This window comes from Prosopis cineraria, unplaced genomic scaffold (assembly GCF_029017545.1).
Source record: "Prosopis cineraria cultivar Desert tree isolate PC_DT_omini unplaced genomic scaffold, ASM2901754v1 PC6, whole genome shotgun sequence".
Classification (NCBI taxonomy): domain Eukaryota; kingdom Viridiplantae; phylum Streptophyta; class Magnoliopsida; order Fabales; family Fabaceae; genus Prosopis; species Prosopis cineraria.
In genome coordinates this window covers 2458179-2479967 of record NW_026555337.1, presented here as the reverse complement: position 1 = coordinate 2479967, position 21789 = coordinate 2458179, and the positions used below count along the sequence as shown (strand labels likewise).

Here is a 21789-nt window from a genome sequence, read left to right as displayed (position 1 = left end):
TTTTGAGATAGACCAGCTAATTGCGTTTTACCTTTTCCATTAACCTATACTTTTTTTAAAGAATTATAAAAATGGGTCACTCTTCACGCCCTCCTGGCCTCAACTATCCTCTCACATTTGACCATAGATTTACATTTGACCATATACTCCTTCTTTACAAAAATACAGGGTATTTCTAATTAAATATTACTTAGTTAATTATTTTTAAATTAATATCATATTTTTTTTCATATTTACCATATTTAAATAAGGTATTTTACTTTAAAGTACTCATAAATATAAATTGAATTGTTTATTATGAACACTTTCAAATGCTTTACATTTTTTAATATTTAACCTTTTAAAAAATATTTTATATTTTTAAATTGAGGGTGTCTTTTAATATATTGATTTAATACATTGACATATGATCCTAACTTACTAAATCTATAGTCCTTTATAATTGATTATTACTCTTATCAAAGTCAGTAAATAATATATTGGTTACCTTATACAATATCGCAATCAGAATAAAAAAGGACGAGAAAAGAAATATAGAATTTATTAATTAATTATAATTTAGTGGCTGGCTTATATTGTTAATTGAACTTTGAAGATGAACAAGTGATCAATGAAGAATTCCCTCCCTGTATTTGGAGGAAGCAGCAGAGGCCCAATTACGCATGTTTTGCTTTTATATCATAGTTTTAGTTGCCACCACCTAATGAATAAACTACCAATAAACCAGCCTTTTAAAATTCATCCACACGTAAGTCTGATTTGAAAGAAAATAACATACACATTTACCTTATTTTGACAGCTTAATTTGCTTTCTTGTTAATCTTTTTTACTAGGATTAGCTAGAGTGTTATTAAAAACAATCTTCATATTGAATTGAAGTCTCTTGGGATATTTGGTGGGCCGATCGACGATTGAACAAATGTTAATTAAAAAGATTGAATCAAATTAATCATAGGGATGCAAGTACGTTGTAATTTCTTTAGTATCGAATTTTCAAATTGCACTTTTCAATTACTTTTCGCTGGACGCTCTTATCCATTAAGTCAATTAAAACATTTCAGAGCTTTTCTCGTCCAATATGATGGCTACTGTACATATGCCTCATATTTTTCCTTCGCATGTTTCTCTTTTATTATACAAAAGCCCCCACAATTACTTTTCATTGTCGATTGCAATTTTCCACGTCAAAATAATGTTGATAAAGATATGATCTTTTGGGATTCTTCCGTTGATATATATATATATATATATATTCCTGTTCATCAGGCAAAATAACTCCCCCTCAATTAATTATTTTCTTGCAAGCAAAGCTAAATTATATTAGTAGTCCTGTACAAACTTTCATCCTAACCCACCGATATTGAAGACTGTTTCTGTGATTTAATATATGGGGAAAGTAAGTTGGCAATTGTTAGGCTGTATAAGTGAATTTAAGTTGATACGTGAAAGTTTAATGTTAAATAAAATTAGGTTTAATAATTAATATATGATCAAGGATAAGTATTTATAAACTTTGACTTTTAAGATTTTGAGTTAAGATGTGGTATACTTTTATCATTCTTGTTCGTTTATTCTCTCCTTATTTTTAGGCAGCTGCTCCCTATTCTTAACATTAATGACTTGTGATTGTGAGTGCGCATAGCTTCTAAAACACTGAGACATTTGGTGATGTGATTTTGATTATTTTATTTACGACTAAAAGATGGCAATTCACTCTTCCAAATAACACCAGCGACCTTGAAGAGTTTGATTGGGGGGGAAATCTTGCTGTCACACACACACACAAACACATTACAGCTAGTTGCTAGTTGCTAGTTGCATTGCTACACCTATTTGATGTTGTATAAGTCTTGTCGACCACGTGATCGATCGATCCAATGATTGTCTAACAAGGAAATAAACTTTACTGTTAATTCATCTAATTTAAACGCCCATTCGATCCCATTTTTTTAATGAAAAATAGCATAAGATCAGAACGTATTCTGATAAAATACACATGCATGCATGTCATGGCGGCTGTGAGAATTATGTGCACCTAACATTCAGTTAGTTAATTAATATGAAAGATCCCTGAAATTTTTCCATTATTTAAATGTTGTGAAAGCTTCCATAAATGATAAAAGATGTTCGTGTCAACTTGAATAAAAAGAGGCATCATCGCCAGTAATATTCGTCAGTAGCTTAGCACCTACATGAACTAGCAGTCACAAGCCAGTATAACAATCTGACTCTGGTTTCAATATATATATATATATATATATAACTTTTGATGAGTGAAGTGTTTATATCTTCCACTCAAAGGACATCGCATGAAACTTGCATCTTTAGTTTATTTTCTTCTCTCTCTGACCCTCTCCTTCAATTCGACAGTCATGTAGATATATCGTCTACAAGATGTGTTGATTAACTCACTTCCCTGTTCGTCTTGGGCACCAAGTAACAATATTTTAAAAATAAAATTGTTAATACAATTCACTTACCTGTTTGCCTCTCAAGAGAAATCATTGATTCGTTAATACGGAATTTCAAGTTAGTGACGGAGACAGAGCAACCGCATGCACGCTCTACACAGATCAGTACGTGTGTTATAATAGTATATCATCTAATTAAAGACAAATTAACATAAGCTTTCTACCCAGAAAGATGCCATTACGCATATAATAATCGTTATTGATCGATCTACAAAAAATTAAATTACTTGAAAAGGAGAAAAGTACGATTAGTGCTTAAGCATATCATGACCCCGCCCAGAATGAATACGAAGCCCGAAATTTCTGAGAAACGCGGATGAAAATTTCAACGTTATGCGTACAGATATAGGTAAATTTTCAACTTTACATCTAATATATATATATATATATATATAAAATATTTTTTGGGCATTTAATTTGATGCTATGTGAATTAATTGATCACCGCCACAAAAAAGGACACCAGATATAGTGCGAGTGATCGATGTTCATGCTCTAATGAATAATGCATTAAATTATAAGAAGGATCAAATTTCATTTTGAGAAAGACCACACCTCAGCCAAAAAGTCAACAATGTTTGTATTTATAGTCAGTAGTGTAAAAATGATGGCATTAAGCTAAGAGCTGGGCTCAACTCCTCAAAACAAGGCTTGTTTAGATGTATGCCTATTTTAGCTCGTACCGTATAATCCGAATCAATGGCGGGCTAACCCATTAGTTGGCAGGTTAGCCACTTATTTTATTTTAATTTACTTTTTGTTTTAAATTTATTTACTTGCTTACTCGTTCTCTCGGTCTTGATCTCGTATAAGCGCATGAAAATTAAAATTTTATAAGCTTTATTCTCAAAATCTTTCCTAATGCAGCTTAAGGAAAACAATAATTGATTAAGCTGTACGTACGACTTTAAATACAAACAAGTAAAAAATGTGCGACAGTGATAAAGTTTTTTAAAACTAAAATTCATCAAATCTGGACTCCTTGAGTGGATCAAATTGATCTGCCTCGCAAGCTCACAAGATCGATATAGTGATAAATCCTAAAATATTTCAAGAGTCGAATTTAAAGAAAACCAATTAACTTTGTTATTTCAGGGAAAGCAAAAAATAATTTTAAAAAAAATACTCCCTCTGTTAAAAAAATATAAGACATTTTTGAAGAAATTAGATGTTAAAAAATATAAGATATTTTTAGTCTTTCGAAATATAATCATTGCCTTTTTTTTCAAAAGTGCCTCTATTGATAATGATTTTATATTTATTGTAGGGTGTTTAATAGAAATAAATACAGAAAGATAGGGTTAGTTAAAAGTTAGGTAACTACTTTATTGGAGGTAAGATTCGATTAAAAATACCTTACATTTTTTAATGGAGGAAGTAACTAATTTAAATAATGAAAATAAGAAAAAATAGTAAAAGCAATGAAAAAGATGAACTAATGAATCAAATGAGTGTTAGGGATTAGGATTCACATATCAAGATGAATTATTCTAATTCATTTGATTATCATCACTTCTTTTATGGTGACAATCATTTATAAGGTGTCCTAATTACTTTTTAATAGATTAGGATATATTTAATCAAAGTTAAATTTAACACTTACTAAACTCTACTTTCTAAAACTATGAAGTTATGATTTAAGATAGCATAAATTTTTAAATTATTCCTAATTTAGTTATTTGTGTTTATCTCTTCAAGTCTATATAAGTTTTTCATTTTTCAGTTTATTAAACCACTCACAAACAATCTATATAACGATCTATATAATAAGTAATCAAGAGAAGAAGGATAAATATAAATAGAAACATTAAAATATTATAGACAAGACATTAAGTTCAACAGGAAAAAATAAAATAACTAAATAAAAGATCAAAATTTATCTCAATTAGACTATTTCTTATCTTAACTGAGAGTTTAGCAATATAGACAAAATAAAAAGAATAAAAAAAAGGAAAAACTTTTAGCTCAAAATAACTCCTCTAGATTTCGTGCTCTTCCTCCTAGCTCTCAGGTGATGAAATTAGCTCCCCTTGAGTAATCCTAAAAGCTTTTATCTATAATATTCAGCAAATAAAATCTTTTAATTGTTCTAAAATACCAAAATGTTATTTTTCTCTTGATTTTATTTGATTTGAAATCTAATATTGTTCTCTTCTAAGATATATATTCTCTTCTTTACAAATATACATATATATATATATATATATATAATAAGAGATTCATCTTCATATTTTCTTCAGTCCTTTAATTTATTTTCTAAATTTTTCCTGCACAATCTAAAAGAAATAAAATATAAGTAGATTATGGATCAAACTCTCTTCTTGTTTTATAATTGAGTGATTGGAGAAAAATATATAAAAATTAATAAAATATTAATAATTTTGATTGATTATAATCCAAAATTTAAAAATATGCACTTATCACACATCCTTTTATGGAATGCATGTTATAACATGGCAGATAATTTTCAACAATAACCCATCATATGAAACCATGTGCATTGTGAGACACTTTGATGTGCACTTATCTAAACTATTCAACTAGACAAATGCTTTGTGATTATCATTAATAAATGTATTTGAAATTTGAAATGTGTTTTAATGATTTAGAAGGATTTTTATTTTTATTTAAATAATTAATTTTAAAGAAAAAAATTTGATTTCATTCCCAAAAATAAAAGACATAAAAAGTAGTGGATTTACATTTCTTAAAAAATAGGAAAATATATTTCTTTCAAAAAAGTATATTGTTGGTGAGTACTTTGGCTTGGGCTAGGAAATACTGGCCTACCAAGAAGCAGGTCTTCCAACTTGCAACTTACAGTGAGGCAACCTGCAACTCACAGGTTGACACATTTTACTGGCTCTAATTAGATTTCAAATTTCACATGGCCAAATTTCAATTCCAGAATTGGAGGTTAAAGTAAATTTATCAAACTTCAATAATTTGGGAGGTAAATGAATAAATTGATTCCTAAATTATATATCTAAAAGCATTTAAGATCCTAAACTCATTCGTTTTATAATATTTAAGTGCAATTTGACATCTGCTAAATAAAAGTTAATTTTAATTATTAGCTGATTAGAAAATGACAGAAAAAAATTTAAAAAATTAAAGAAAAGGATCAAGAAAATTTTCTTATAATTTTCTTGATCATTTTTTATAATTTTTTTACCCTTATCTATTATTGTTTGAGTTAAGAATTAAAAATATCCTTAAAATATATTCAAAAAGTCACAACTGACTAACCATAGATGATTTGTATTTCTCAACACGTTAAGAGTGTGTTTGAATTAAAAAATTTACAACTAAGGTTAGGATTCAACTGAGGTTAACAAATTGAGGTTAGAAGAAAAATCAATTGATGTAATGTGATTTATGTTTGGATACCATTTCTTTCAGAAGTCAGTCAGATAAATTAAAATTTATTTGGATGGTTTAATTCAAAAGTCAGTTAAGATATTTTTGGCAAAAATAAGCATAATTTTTTTAATAAATATATGCATTTTAATAAAAAAAAGGTAAACAGGCACCTATGATCTATTAATAAATATATGCATTTTCATTTCAATATTATTTATAAATGACTCTCAACAAATTTCTTCACAATTAATTAAGATTTTAAAATTAGTTAACTCTCTAAAATTCTAATAAGTTTTCATCTTTATTTATATTATATATTTATTTATTTATTGCTTACATGTCTAATGAAAACAATTATGTTCCAAGCATTTTTTATCATTAAATATGAGTATCTCTCTTTTTAAGAGAATTTAAAATTTAATTTATTATATTATAGGGAATTAATTTTTCTCATTAAGTCTAACCTCATAAGTTACACGTTCTAATAAGGTATTTTTTTTATCATGTTCACAAGAAAGTAAAAGAAAAAATTTACAATAAAAAGTTGAAGACATGAAGTATAAATATTACAAAAACAAAATCTTATAAATAGGAACAAATTTAGTATAGTGCCAATATCATTTCAACGAAAACCACCTTTTTATTGTAGTTGTTTTCATCGCTCTATTCTACTCTCAGCCACAGCCACCACCATTGGTGGAGCCTCACCTGATCGGAGCAGACACGTGGCAGTCTTTGCCTTCCCTTACGGCACTCACGCTGCTCCTCTTCTTAACCTTGTCATCGCTGCTCCTCACGTGAGCTTCTCCATTTTCACCACCCTACAGAGCAAGCATTCCTTCTTATCTTTTAAACTCAACAACACCCTCCCTGAAGTTTTACACTGTCTCCGACAGAATCCCCGACGGTCTCAACCTCACCAACTACCACCCATCCAAAGGCTGAACTTCTTTCTCAAAGTTGGTCCTCAGAACCTAAAACAGGGCTTAAGTATGGTGGTTTCAGAGAGGAATTTGAGAGTGATGTGTGTGATTTCTGATGCTTTTGTGACTTTGTCTCTTGTTCTTGCTCAAGAGTATGGTGTGCCTTGGATTGCTCTCTGGAATTCGCATACTTGTTCTCTCTCTGCTCACTTCTACACACAATTGATCTGTGAAAAGCATCGCGTTGGCAGTGGTGATGAAGATGGAAGCTTGGCTTTCATCAATCCTAGCTTTTCAAAGATGCGAATCCAGGATTTACCAGAAACCATTATACACACTTTCATTATTTTTGTCTTCAATTTTGGAAAATAATCTGAATCATTATAAGTAAAGCTGCAATCTGGTTCTTCAGTATTGGCTTGCAAGGTCACGAGAGAAGAAAGCACAGTGGAATGAAAAGCAAAGCTCATGCTCGTGGGTTAGATCAATGAGAGGAGAGAGAAAGCACAAAAATTTAAAAGCTAATCAATGCTTCCCAACGACCAGATCAACGCAACGCAGGAGAAAAAGCTAATGCTGATAGCTTTTAAATTAACGCTCGTTTAGCTCTAACTGACATTGATATATTTTGTTAATCCAAACATTATTTTTTAACTTTTTTACTCTCCAACCTCAGTTTAAGTTTAACTCGCTCTAACGAAGATTAGGATATAAACCAAACATGCACTAAATCTATTATCTTTTCACCCTGAAAGTAAAATTATCAAACAATCGTTTATCAATTATGGGCCCCACAATTGTTTAATATTTTTTATAATAAACAATTCTCTCCTCTCCTTTCTCTCTCCCCCTCACCCCTCTCTCCCCCCCCCCCCCGTCTGCTTTGGATCATCTCACCATTGATGCAGAAGGCTAAGTCACAGGTGATCCTCTCACCCATGTCCGTATTCATCAGCGCCGAAAGCTCTCGAAGTACATGATATTTATCTGTACCAGAGAACATTCCCAAGACTGCACTCCACGGATCCTCACGATCACAAAACAGTGGACCATGCTCTGTTTCCCGATCTCAAAACGGAGCAGACTTGCGTTTATAGAAGAGAGAGAGATATCAAACCGGGAAGCTCACGGTGATCACACACAGTGTTAGACGAGCTGCATACTTCTCACCGATCCACCTTTAGAATAGTGTCTCTGGAAATATTGTAGACTTCACCACCAAACTCACCTTCGTCGTGACTTCCTCTCTCCCTACTCTCCCTCTCTCCTCTTACTCTCTCCTTCATTCCATCTCTCTCTTGATGGTGGGTGCTGATGATGAGAAGTAGAGGTTGTTGCCATGAGGTTGAGGATGGAGGTTCATGAGGAAGGAGGAGCATATTCAAGTTTGGCAATGTTGAGAGATTATGATGAAACATATTGAACAGATTCAAGTAGATTCATTCGCTTCATCCTCCAAAACTTCGACCTTCGTGTCCTCAATCTCTTCAATAACTTCCTCTCTAGTCTGAGATCGAGCCGCCTTCGGCGCCATCAGAGAAGGGGTCAAGGTAATCTTGGGCAACAACTCCCGTCTTCAATGCATGCACCATCAGCCACCTTTGCCTTGCCAGAGAGGGCCAAACTCAGGCAGACTTGGCTCTTCGGCACCATCACCTTCACGCAGCAGCTCGGTTTGGCTAATATTAGGATGGCTCATCCAGAGGTGATGCATGCCTGCATGAAGAAGGGTTAGGGTGATTTTAAGGTGGCACGTCCTAGGTGGAGGGTGGAGAGGAGGTCAACGTCAAAATCAGAGTTGAGTTTGCGCTCAAAGAGGTGGAAGAAGAGGAGAAGAAGGTGGTGGAGGAGGACTCACATTCTAGTTTTGAATGAAGGTGCCGTGGTGAAGGAGGATGTGGTGGCAGTGGGGTTGAAGAAGTGTGAGGAAGGGGAAGGGAGGCATCGGTGAGGCTGAGGATGCTCTAAACACAGTGGCTGTGTGAGATCCTCGTTGGACGATGGGGGGAGAGAGGGGGAGGGAGGGAGCAAGGAGGTAGAAGAGAGAGAAATTTTTTAAATTATTAAAAAATATTAAAAAAATATTGGTGGAACCCATAACATAATATTTATAATAAAAAATATTAAAAAATTTAAAAGTAGGCACAGAAAAAATTTACAGGACCAACAGTAAGGTGATAAATTTAAAAATTTTAATGATTAAAGAATATAAATAATATATAGATAAGTTTAGAGGTATTTATGATCTTTCGTGACTAGTTTAGAAATAAAATAGACCCTTAACCTTATTTTTTTAATCATTTACTATAATTTTTAAAGTTATTTTTATTATTTTTTAATTAACTAAGGATCAAAATTAACTTTTATTAATAGTTAAAGTTAAATTGTACCATTTTTATAAGTTAAAAAAATATAAAACAAAAAAAAATTTAAAATCCTAAACATTTTTGAATCTATAATTTAAAGGTTGATCTGCTCATTTATATTAATTGGGGCCTCTTTTAATAGGCTCCTGTATAGATGCACTCTTACAAAGGACGGCCCAACCACACACACCCTTATATTTTTAATATTTATAAAAAATTAATATAATATAAAAATGTTATTAGAGTTATATTACAAATCATAAATAATGATATATATTCTAAAAAGAGTAAATTAGCCCAATGGCCATGAAAAATATAATTTTTATAAATTATAAATGAGGTTTTTGAATATTTTAAAATATAGGCTATTCATAAAATTAATTGGAGGTGATTTTATCTTTTTATCCAAAGAACAAATATATCATTAAAATGCTTTACATAAACCGGTCAATGAATATATCTCCTCTAACTAACTAAATGATTTTACCTTTAACTAACTGAATCAAATCCTTGAACACATGTTTTTCATATTTATCCTCATTTTACAATTGTTCCTTTCCATTCTTGTGAGTGAAGAAATCAATGTGATATTCACAAATTGCTTTCTTATTGTCCTAACAAGTATACTCTTTTGCAAGAGACGTCCCCATATGAGTAGTTCAATTTTATACCTCTATAGATGAGTCTCATTACTAAGCTTCCTCGCGCAAGATAAATGTAAACCCAAAACTTTTATTACAAAGGGATATTTGATTCTTTGTGAAGCTAAGCTAAGATATCCAGAACTTTTTATAGACTATATTTGATTTACTTTGGATAGATGATTATGCTTTTTTTTTTTTCGTGTTTGTGGTCCATGATAGTATATCATTTATATACAATTGTATATCACTGATAAATTATATTAGTGAAAACTTATCAACACAATTTAATCTTGTAAATTTGTGAATGCTTAATATCATTATTTCTTCTTCTTCTTCTTCTATTTGAAAGAGGGTCAAATGAAGTTCTCTTTCGTCTTTGAATATTTGAAAAAAGTTTTTCATAATAAAAAAAAAGTATTTGAAAGAAGGTCATATTATTTACAAAGATGATAGTTTGTTATATAAAGCTCAACTAAATATTTGTCATAATGCAAAATATAACAAATGTTAGGTTGTTTATTGGGTTTGGTTTTTTAAAATAGGCTATGCATGCAAAAGCCCCATAATATAGAAAAGTAAAAGTATCATAATCAATATATTAATTTTATAAAAATGTTTTAATAAAGTTATTACACAGAATACATGGAAATTTTTTTTATGGTTTAATAAAATGATAATAGTGAATTTATTCAATATATTTGTTTTGATAAAATTATTCGATATATTTTTATATGTATTATTTAACATTAAAGGTCTAGGCGAAAAATATGAGTGGATTTATAGCTATTTTCAATATATTAAGAAAAACGGGATTGCGTGGTCTGTAATCTCATAAATCATAATATTGGTGATTTTATAAAGAATGAGATTTTATATAAATTTCTATATTGATATTGATGTAAATGTTGATACCGGAGGATTAAGGACTTCCAAATTACATTCATCTTACTAATAGTATTATAATAACATTACCTCCCAACCTATTTATAAAAAAAAATTGATAGCTAAATTTTAATTTTAATTTATTTTTTTATAAATAAGCCTGACAGAAATAAATCACATTGATTGAGGTACTCTCATGGTGGTCTCAATCTCTTCCTTGCACTTGCTTCCTCCTTTGCTTAATTTCCGCGCGCGGTCTTATGATAAAAATAATAAAAATATTTTTAGTATTTCCATTGATGGGTATGATAAAAGTAAGGATATTTAATTTAATCCTTTTGAATTAATAATTAATAACACATAAATGTAAAATTTATGGGTAACATCAAGGTGTATGTAATTTTTTCATATTAAAGATAAAAAATCTTATATCTAATAATAAAAAAATGGACAAAACTTATATATTTAATATACTTTTGTCAAATTAAATCAATACATGTGAATTTTAATATGTTAATAATATTAACAAAAAAATTTATTATATAATAAATAATTTATAATAGATATATTTGTCTTGATTTAATTGAAAATAAATATATAAAATATATAAGGTTATGTATGTAAGCTTTTCCCTAAAAAATATGTTAAAAATATATAAAATTTAGAATGTATGCATGACTACATAGCTTAAGTTAGTTTAGTGGAATAGACTATTCTGAATCACAATTAATACAAAGAATAGGCGCGAAGCATGCTTAGAATTGTTGAGCCCATACGCATGCAAGCCGCAGCAAGTAGGATCCCATGCCTTCATCCGCGCAACACGACAACCTCAATCGATTGGAACAAAGTGGCTCATAATCATCCATAACTGCTTCATAACCTGGGTTCCATCGCTTTCTCTGAAATCTAATTAAATCTGTTACTTTTGCTTCACTATTTATTGTCTGCAAGATTCCTGCTCAATGTCGTTAAGCTGACATCTTGTATCACTTCAGTTTTAATTAGGAAATGCTTGTGGCACGGTATCAACTCTGAATAATCAGGTTCATATATAATTGGTAGTGTTGTTTAACTTCACAGAAACAATGACAGCAACAGCTAAGGACAAGCTTTAATCATTAATTCCTAGTTTATATATTTCGGTTAGATACAGTCGATTGCTAGCAAGAAAAGAAACCTTACAATCCCAACACCATTCTCTCTTGTTGAAAAATACTCACCTGCACATGCGGACACCATATAAATATTTAGCTACCAATCATTTTTATAGCGATAGGATTAACAGAAAGGCACTTAATCATTGGCCACAAAAGAAAAACATTTTAAAATTATTTAATTCTCTCTAAATAAAATTGAACATTTAAACAGTGTAAATGAATAAAATTATATTAGGAGAATTACCCTCATTCAAATCTGATGATGTTTGGATACAAACTAGTCATTGTAACCGATACTGGGTAGTTGTTGCAAAAAAAATTAACTAGCTACACCTACGTGTCATCTCCTGCATTAAAAGCATACAATTACACCTCTACGTGTGTGTATATATAATGCTAGCTAGTGACCATGTGCTTCCTCATATTTATTGCCAACTCCAGTTGAGATTATTAATTGTCGCTTAATTATCGGTTTTCCTCATTTATGTGAAGAAACTGAGTGTCATTCGATGATGGAGGAAGATCAAGTGCCCTTTAATGACACATTTCCACCTGGTTTTAGGTTCCATCCATCTGATGAGGAACTCATAGTTCATTACTTGAAGAAGAAGATCAACTCACATCCACTTCCAGCACCTATTGTTGCTGAAATTGATCTTTATAAGTTCAACCCATGGGAGCTACCAGGTCTGTTGATAGCCACCGTCTCTGTTCCAATGATTTTAGCTTAAAAACTGCATGTTTTTCCTTTTATAACTGCAGAGAAAGCCTTGTTTGGGGAGGATGAGTGGTACTTCTTCAGCCCGAGAGATAGGAAATACCCAAATGGGTTAAGGCCAAACAGGGCAGCAGCTTCTGGGTATTGGAAGGCCACAGGAACTGACAAGCCAGTTTTCACTCGCTGTGGATCGAAGTTCATGGGAGTGAAGAAAGCTTTGGCTTTTTACTCAGGTCGTCCACCTAAAGGGACTAAGACAGATTGGATCATGAGCGAATATAGATTGCTCGACACAACTAGAAAACCTTCTAGGTTCAAAGGTTCCATGCGTGCAAGTCTCCATTTACATGAAAATGCATGTGTATGATATGCCTTTGTAGGTTAAAGCCTAGTGAACTATGTACTCGATGTGTTGACAGTTGGATGATTGGGTGCTATGTCGGGTTCGATATAAAGGCTCTTCATCAAATCATAGCGGACAGTATCAGGAGAATCAGAGCGGGTCAAAATTGAACCTACCAACAATCACAGATTATCAAATCTTAGCTTTTGTTCTTGCCGATGAACCTAAGCTTCCCTCTGACAACACGACTGGTATGAACTTTAGAAGCAGCAAAGGCAACACCTACACTTCATTGAGTCCTCAGATGACAATCCCTTCTTTGGACTTCAATTGCTTTGACTTGCTGAAAATAACGTCTAATGAGGATAGTCAACGTGGAAATCTCATTTCTTTTAACAGCAAGCCAAACCATGAGCACAGGATTGATAATCTTCCAGATAGAAACTGCTATAGCCAAAGTCAGTGTAATGAGGGAACTCTTGGCCAGAGAATACTGCATCCCATCATCAATTTTCAAGAACTGAAAGGATTACCCTTTACAGGAAGGTTCACGCAATAATGAAGAAGTGATGTGACGTAAGGAACCAATGAATAATGATCACCAGAACCCCAAGTTATAGGTGAATCATTGATCTATATATTATTCCCTTGTGTGTGGATTTTATTATTCTTGCTACCTCCGGAAACATGATTTCAAGGTTTTCATATATTCATGAGATTACTTAGGAAACATGAATAATGACAGGCCAAATAAATAAGCTCATACTTTGGCAGCTGTTAGGGAGGGAGCAACAAGGGGGTAAGGTAAGATTCTTGTATTTATGAGCTTCCTTCACAATAACGTGAATAGTGTCAGAGGTTGCGAAATAAACAAGCTCATTGCTTTGCTCCTGTTTGGAGGAGATTGGGAAACTCATTTATTGATATGTATACTTCATTCTAGATGTTGCGCTTTGTAATCTCACACAGATTAATTAATATTGTACCTCACAATTATGGGTTAAGTGCAGTTTACATTTTTTTCGAGTGAACCGGCATTGTGTATTAAATTATATGATTGAGTAGAAAATTTTCAATAACCATTTGCAGTGCAACAAGCGAAGTCGTTATGAACATACTAGGCAGCATGATTATAAATATGCAGACATTGAAATGTCACTTGGGTGGAAATATGGATGAAAGCGGTATATAACATTTTCCATCCAAACATTAATATACTTGGCAATTACGAAGCACATTGATGACATATTATGGAACTTGCCATAAGAAACAGAGAAGTTACACAGAAAGTTCCAGACAATCTATGAATGTAATGCCAACGTGCAAAACGCGGAAGCATTCCTGATCAAGTCACTGCCTCAGTACACTGTGCCAAGGAGAAAAGAGATTAAGAACATATGGAGACACAAGGGGAGAATATAGAGTTAGCAAGAAGCAAAAGTCGCAAAAAAATCACTCAATCAATAAAGTGATACTTAAATTTTCAAAAAAGCACGTGATTTAAGAAGCCGGCTCTCATGGTGTAGACAGTAAAGGATGCTAGTGGAGTAAACCATTTGGATTTTAGCAAGATATCAGCTTCTGAATCGTAACTTACTTGTATATGTAGGAAACAATGCCAAGGAGAACACACAGCAGAATGATGTCAATGCAAAAATTTCGACTAGACCTCACCTGTGAGGTAAACAAAAAATGATGTTAATTGGAAATATTGTCTTTTCCCTATTTTTAAAGAAAACACAGAACAATGAATCACGTTAGAAACCTGGTTGAGAGTTTTCTTCAGCCTCACGTTATTATTTCTGAGCTCGGATGTGGCCTTATCAACCTGTATGTCAGTTGCAACCCACCATTTAACGTATATCCAAGAAATACTCGCACCATGAAAAAAATCCAGTTGATAGAACATCATGAATGAGGTTTTTTCTTACCTTTGTACCAATTTCATCCATTAGTGGAACTTGCCGATCCAATTCCTGAATTAACCCAAAAAAAGGGTATCATCATCGAGGACTTTAACCTAGCAATAGACTTTTTGAGATGCACAATACCAACCTCATTCATATCAAGGGCCAAATTCTTCAACGTATCCAATCCTTCTGATATGATATCAAGCCCTTCATCCTATTTTGTTTTAAATCATATAAGATTGCAGATCAGCTGAAGACACGTGCCTCAAATTAACCGTAAATTTCAAGCCCTTTGAAAATATATAGCTGAAACTTAGCAGTGAATCTTACATGCCTGTTTCATTTTTCGCATCTCAAACTCTGATCTAAACTGATTTGATTCTTCAGTTTGTTGGTAATATAGGTCTTCGTTGTATCCTTCTGAGGTTGGGAATAATAAACAAAATTACTAACGATAAAATCATGACAAATAAAAGTCAAATGCGTTTACCATCTGCTTTATGGTCACCTGATGAATCAAACTTAATATTTTGATGAGATGAGGGAGAAACCCCTCCTCCAGCTTGATTTGCTGCAGCAGCGATACCATCTGGTATTGCTTGGATCCTTTCCGGCAATGCCAGAACCATATCATTCCGAATGGCCATTTCTTCACTTGTAAGGCCCTTTACCTGTTATTGATAGAATTAGAATTGCAAACGGAAGCAGAAGCAGTGCTTTTTATTGATAGAAGATATCCATTGCAAAATCAATGAGGAGAAATAAAACTTTCCCACTTCTTCTGAGTAAACTAATCACATTGCCATTTCTGACCTTCTTAGAAGATGGCTTGACCCATTTTTTATCTACTAATTTTTACTGGCCATACATAATGATTCTGTGCATATTTTTTCACGTATTAACAAATTAAGTAATCTTAAATCTTCAGAGAGGCAAACCACGTCGAGTAGATTCAGTGATTACTGCTGAAAATTGCACACAGGCGTAAACATTTCAGAAAGTGCATGAAGAGCTGACAAAAACCTCAGGGAATTCAGGATGCAAATTACTATAAGGCCATATTACATATTATGTACTGGAGTATGTCTTTTTGGCTCTGTAATTGGCTTGTCTTATGCTGACATTCTTATTTTTCAGTCAATAAACAATTAGGCTAAAAGTCTTTCCTTCCACACACACACAAGACAGGAACCATCTCCAAAGGACCATTATGGGGGAAATAACATCAAGAAAATAGGCTCAAAGCCTCTCCTAGTGCTTCTCTTCAGCCCCCCTCCTGTTTACTTACTTGCCATAAGAGAGCACAAAAGAGGTTGGCAGGATACAATCTTTTTCTGAATATAAAAGGAATAAGAAGTAACAATGCATCAATACCAATGCATTTGTCGTATTCAAACCTAACTATAAATTAAAAAGCCAAATAATTTAAATGTGCCTCAAACATTACAGCATATAGACACGTTAAACAAGATTTACCTTCTTCTGCGCTAGTTTCCGAAGCTTGGGGACTTCTTCCATTAGTCCAGCTTTAGTTCGACGAACTTCCGCATTCAATGCTGCTGCAGCTGCCCTGTTCTTCTCATTAGAAGCAATCTCCGATTTCTGCCATTGAAATGAATAATTCAAATTTCATAAAGACCTCTATTTGATTCTGCTCTGCAACACGCTAAATTCAATGCACATTGTTTCCACGCGATCCAAATTTCCGTGACATCAACCAGAGATCAATTAACACTCGACGGTTTCTAACTTGTAAAGATAACAGGGAAATGCGTAGTTTATTGCGCAAACGACACTTGTGACAACTTTAAAAACAAAAATCTCAGCACCAGATTTTGTACCAATTATAAGCAACGACGTGAAGGAGAGGAGTAGGAAAGAAATGAAAAGGGAGAGAAACAAACAAACATTGAGGGCGGCATGGATGTTATTCTCGAAGGCAGCGTAGAGGCGAGCAAAGGCATCATCACCGTAGGCATTGAGCTCCCGCTGCTTGTCGATGTCATATTTGTCGTATTTCTGGCATATCGAATCGACTCGGAAGATAATATCTATGACGCTCATGTTTTCTCCAGAGTTTCATGCGATGAAATTCTGGAAAAGTTGAAAAGGGATCTATACGATGGGGTGCTGAGAGAGAAGGCTGTGGGATTTCTCTCTGTTTCTGGAATAGTTTCTGTGCATTCTTCCATGCCAAAGGCCCTTGGGGCGAAAAGAACGCATCGGCAAGTGATTCAGCAATGACGCTCATGACATCGTTTTTCGCGGGTAGTAGTTATTTCTTCTATTTTTAGCTCCTCCCCCTGTTCTGTTTTTATTGATTGTAAAACTCTTGTTGTTCAATGCTGTATAATGTACTAGTATTACCGCTTCAAGCCTTCAAACTTAAAAGGGATAAAATATACTTTTGCCTCTAATGTTTTTTTGGAGGAGAACCTAGTATCCAACATATCTTAAGTAGCATTTTCATCTCTTAAGTAATTAATTTGGTGCACATGTTACTCTGACGTTAGATACATACTAACTTCATTAAAAATTTCTTATAGGCCCCATTTTATGTGACAGGTTATCATTTACCTTTGATGATGATTCTTCCATTGCCGCCTCAGTCTCAAGCGTTATCATCTCCCTCTAGTGTTGGAAGCATTGATACAATACCATCATCATCTACTCTCCTCTTCTCCTTATTGTCGATTTCCCACTTCAAATGAAGCTCAAAGCTCAGCAGTGTCCACCATCACCGTTTACCTCAAAGCTCGCACCTCTGCTGCATTTGCCACTATTATAGGATAGGCTTTTGACAGTGGGTAAAAAATACTTTTAATAGCGGTTCTATGTTCGCTGTTATTTCAGAGGATGTTAAATGTATGTGACTTTCAACAGCGGGTCTATGTTTGCTATTGAAAGTTGCTCGTTGAATTTTTTTAAAAAAATAAGACTTTTAACATCGGTTAATGCCACAATTGCTGTTAAAAGTCCACTATTAACAGCGGTTGTGGCATTAACCGGTGTTAAAAGTTCACTTTTAACAATGGTTCTTCCATAACTGTTGTTAAAAGTGGTTTTAAAAAAAAATATTCTGTTTTTAGTTGTTTTTTCAATTCTTGCAAATAAAAATATTCTATACAATTTATTGCTAGCCAGTTAATTCAAGTACATATGAATAATTCAAATTTTAATACAATTCTATAGAAATTACACAAAACTCAAATTGTCTTATACAATTTCCTAAAAACTACCTAAACCTCATATACCATTTACAAAATATTGTGCCCAACGTGTGAGGATGTCATCATCCTCTTCCTTGAAAAATGGATTCGCAATGTCAAACATCTATGTTAACCTATAAAATTACAATTAAAACATTAAACAATTAATTCAAGTAACAATAAAATTAGCTTTAAAAAAAAATATCTACCTCATTTATAAATTCAATCATTCCTAATGTGATGATGTTGAGCATGTGCCTCATCACATATACGTTGCACAAACTACTCTTCAGTGGTTACCTGTGACTCTATATAAAAACATATATATATATATATAAACAATTGAGAATCGGTAATAAATATTGACAATGGAATATGTTAACAAAGTGTTAGTTAACTTACCTTTGGCTCAATCCATGTAGGATCCTTTAGTTCATGTAGATGTTTTTTTAGGACCATCGTTTGATATGTTTTCATTACCCTATAATCAACATCATAAAGTTTGTAACTAATATATTTATAAAAATTAATAGCTTTTGTATAAGTATACTATCTCGGGTGTAAGTCCTCTTGTATTCCCATTTCTTTTAAATCTAATCTTGCATTCATACCATCTTTCATCTTTCCTGGCATGTTCAAAAGTGTTTCAATAATACTATCACATATGTTTTTTTTCACGTGTATAATATCAATACAATGTCTTACTTTAAGAAAGCGTCAATATAGAAGATCAAAGAAGATAGACTTTTTTTTTCATATATTTTTGGCACTTGTATTTTTTTGAGTCTTACCAAGAGTAACATTGATGTCTTTCACTTGTTCATAGGTTTGCTCCCTAGTTAAAGCATCTAAAATATGAAGGTACTCTTTGGTAGCCGTGAAAAGCTTTCCTTAATTTACGATAAGGGTGATCTTGTTTAAGAAATCTACGATGGCCAAGGTAGACTATCTTCCTTTCATGCTGAAATTGATGGTAACATGTGCCTTCTTCACAAATTAGACATGCTTTGTGACCCTTGACATTATACCCAGAAAAATTCCCATACATAAGAAAGTTATTTATAGTGCAAAAGATCATAACATGTAACTTGAAATTTTCCTTTTGATTTGCATCAAATATATCCACACATGCCTCCCACAGCTCTTTCAAGTCTTCAATCAAAAGTCTTAAGTAAGTATCAATGTCATTTTTAAGTTGTTTTGGTCCTGAAATTAACATGGATAGCATGATATACTTTTGTTTCATGCATAGCCGAGGGGATAGGTTATAAATCACCAAAAGAATAGGGCATGAGCTGTGTATACTACTAAGGCTATCGTAAGGATTCATTCCATCGGTAGAAAGTCCAAGCCTCAGGTTCCTTGGTTCATTGCCAAATTTAGAAAATAATTGATCAATTTTCTTTCACTGAGCAGAATCGACTGGATGTCAAAATTTTTCATAGAAAATCCTCTTATTTGCATACTATCTCAAGTTCTTCACATCATTAGTATTCACAAACAAGCATTTAAACCTTGGTATAATCAGAAGATACCATAAGACTTTTGCAAGAGCCCCTTCTCTTTGTACTGTGGTGCCTCACATTTTGGACACTTCTCCTCCCCTTCAAGCTCTTCTCTATACATCACATACATTAGGACATTCGTGTATCTTTTTAAAATTCATACCCATTGAGCACAAGATCTTCTTAACATTATAATAATGATTTAGTAGTATATTTCCTTCTGGAAGCATTATTTGGAGTAACTCTAGCAACCATATAAAACTCTAATCACTCCACCCAACTCTTGCCTTCAACGTAACTAATTTTAACACCCCAGACAACAAATTGAAATCAGTACACCTTGGATATAAAGGCTTCTTTGCATCAGTACACAAGTTATCATACACATGCGTTCGTTTAAAAGCCTCTTTTCCAACATTACGGATCATGTTCTCTAACTAATCTTCATCCATATCTACTTCATTACCAAGATTATTATCAACTTTCACATATTGAGACGTACCATTATGGTTTTTTAATCATTTACCATGTCAAATCCATACCATATAATTCTTGTAAATTCCATCACAAATCAAGTGTTCTTTTATTTCAATAATATTGAGTCTCCTCTCATTCAAGAAATTTATACAAGGACAATAGAATTTTTCACTATTGTCAACAACATTTTTCTTAGCAAATTCCAAAAACTTTTTCACACTATTATCATACATATCACTTGTTCGTCTATCATTCATCCAACTATAATCATATGTTACCTTCTAGAGAACAATAAAATTAGTGTGCATGTTATTGTCTTCAAACTATTTCAAAAAATGTAAATTTCTAATTAATTTATGATTTTAATTAATTTAGGAAAAATGGTAGATTTAAAAAAAATTTGGCAGAGTCTCCCTTAAAAATTGGACCTCCCAAAAATTTTACAAAAAAAAATTTATAATTTTACACAAAATAAATAATCACATGCAAAACTTAAGGCCTTATGAAGCTACTAACAGTACTTTTAGCAATAATTAATATCATTAAAATTTTAGAATATTTTTTCTTAATATTAGATATCCAACAACAATAAGTCTACATAAAAATAATAATAAAAGTAATTCAACAATAATTATTTAAACAATAATTAAAAATAAAATTATAATTAAATAATAATTAAAAAAGTACCTAAAATAATGGAGCAATGGAACAATGGAAGAGAGTGGATGAGACTACTGAGGGGGAGGGGAGGGGTGTGGGGGCCGAGAGGGTGAGGAGAGGGGGCGATAGGGTAAGGGAGGGGGTTTTAAGGGGGCCGAGGGTAAGGGGTGATGGGGTGGGGGGTCTTAAGGGGGCTGAGGGGGAGGGGAGGGGGTGACAGTTGGGGCCAGGGGACTTTTGGGTGGGCGCTGAAGGGGCAGGGAGGAGAGTGACGGGTAGGGGGTCAAGAAGGTTGAGGGGGATGGGTGAGGGGCGACGGGGTAGGGGGTCTTGGGGGGAGGGGAGGGGCATCAAGGTGGGAGAGGGGGGTGACGGGCTTGGGCCGACTGTAAGGGGGGCTAGGTGTCAAGGGAGAAGGGAGGGGCAACGGTCTGAGGGAAGTAAGAGGGAGGTAACAAGGAGATGGAAGTATAAGGTAGGCGGCAGTGAAGTGTGGTGAAGGAGGAAGAAGATGATGAATAATTAAGAGGAGGAGTGGGGGGCGGGTTTATTATTTGATAAAAAAATTTGAATCATTTTCAACAGCGGGTGATATATCACCCGATATTGAAAGTGTAGCATTTTTTATTTTTTTTAATGGAACCTTCAACAGCGGGTGGCCTCCACCTACTATTAAAAGTGCACCCGCTCTTGAAAGAGTCATTTTTTTATTTTTTTATATGGAACCTTCAACAATGGTCGGAGGTTTGCTGTTAAAAGTTCAAATTTTTTTAATTAATATTTTCAACAGTAAGTGGCTTGCACCCGCTGTTGAAAGTTGAATATTTTTATTTTTTATTTTTAAATGCATATTTTCAACAACGGGTATAATGCACCCGTTGTTGAAAGTTGTTTAAAATTATAAAAATGTCACTGCCTTTACTTTCAACAATGGGTACGTGTTAACCGATGTTAAAAGTTCTTTGTAGAATTCAAATTTTGCACTAGTGTGCCATTGCCATCTTTGAAGCTAAACATCTTCATCTCTCTCTCTCTCTCTCTTCTCATAACTGTCTACCTTGAAGCTCATCCTCTCTATTTTCATCGAAGATCTACCTCTTCCTTAGCCTCCCATAATGATTTTTCAAATTTTCAAGACCCCTTGTTCAAGCTTCTTTGA

General features: G+C 33.2%; 3 protein-coding genes across 4 annotated transcripts; 2 read left to right on the top strand and 1 right to left on the bottom strand.

The window, feature by feature from the left end:
- Window positions 1–2804: 2804 nt before the first annotated feature.
- Window positions 2805–7128, top strand: LOC129313202 (anthocyanidin 3-O-galactosyltransferase 3GT6-like). The gene is made up of 2 exons (XM_054956168.1): window positions 2805–2820; window positions 6512–7128. Exons 1-2 carry the CDS (start codon window positions 2805–2807, stop codon window positions 7126–7128), a joined length of 633 nt encoding a protein of 210 aa, XP_054812143.1.
- A 4266-nt stretch (window positions 7129–11394) lies between these two features.
- LOC129314220 (syntaxin-71-like) lies at window positions 11395–17012 on the bottom strand. 2 transcript variants are annotated; one of them, XR_008594059.1, is made up of 10 exons: window positions 16688–17012; window positions 16256–16381; window positions 15288–15450; window positions 15114–15199; window positions 14925–14993; window positions 14801–14845; window positions 14635–14697; window positions 14467–14543; window positions 14152–14235; window positions 11395–11871 (listed from the first exon to the last, which is right to left on the bottom strand). XR_008594059.1 is itself a non-coding variant. In XM_054957581.1 (9 exons), the coding sequence occupies exons 1-9, from the start codon at window positions 16841–16843 to the stop codon at window positions 14220–14222; spliced, it is 801 nt and encodes a 266-aa protein (XP_054813556.1). In that variant the 5' UTR covers window positions 16844–17012; the 3' UTR covers window positions 14064–14219. The 2 variants fall into 2 exon arrangements, 1 of the variants encoding a protein (XP_054813556.1); XM_054957581.1 differs by lacking the exon at window positions 11395–11871 and having other exon boundaries at window positions 14064–14235.
- Window positions 12245–13428, top strand: LOC129313201 (NAC transcription factor 29-like). The gene is made up of 3 exons (XM_054956167.1): window positions 12245–12495; window positions 12571–12857; window positions 12946–13428. Exons 1-3 carry the CDS (start codon window positions 12318–12320, stop codon window positions 13426–13428), a joined length of 948 nt encoding a protein of 315 aa, XP_054812142.1. The 5' UTR covers window positions 12245–12317.
- Window positions 17013–21789: the final 4777 nt, after the last annotated feature.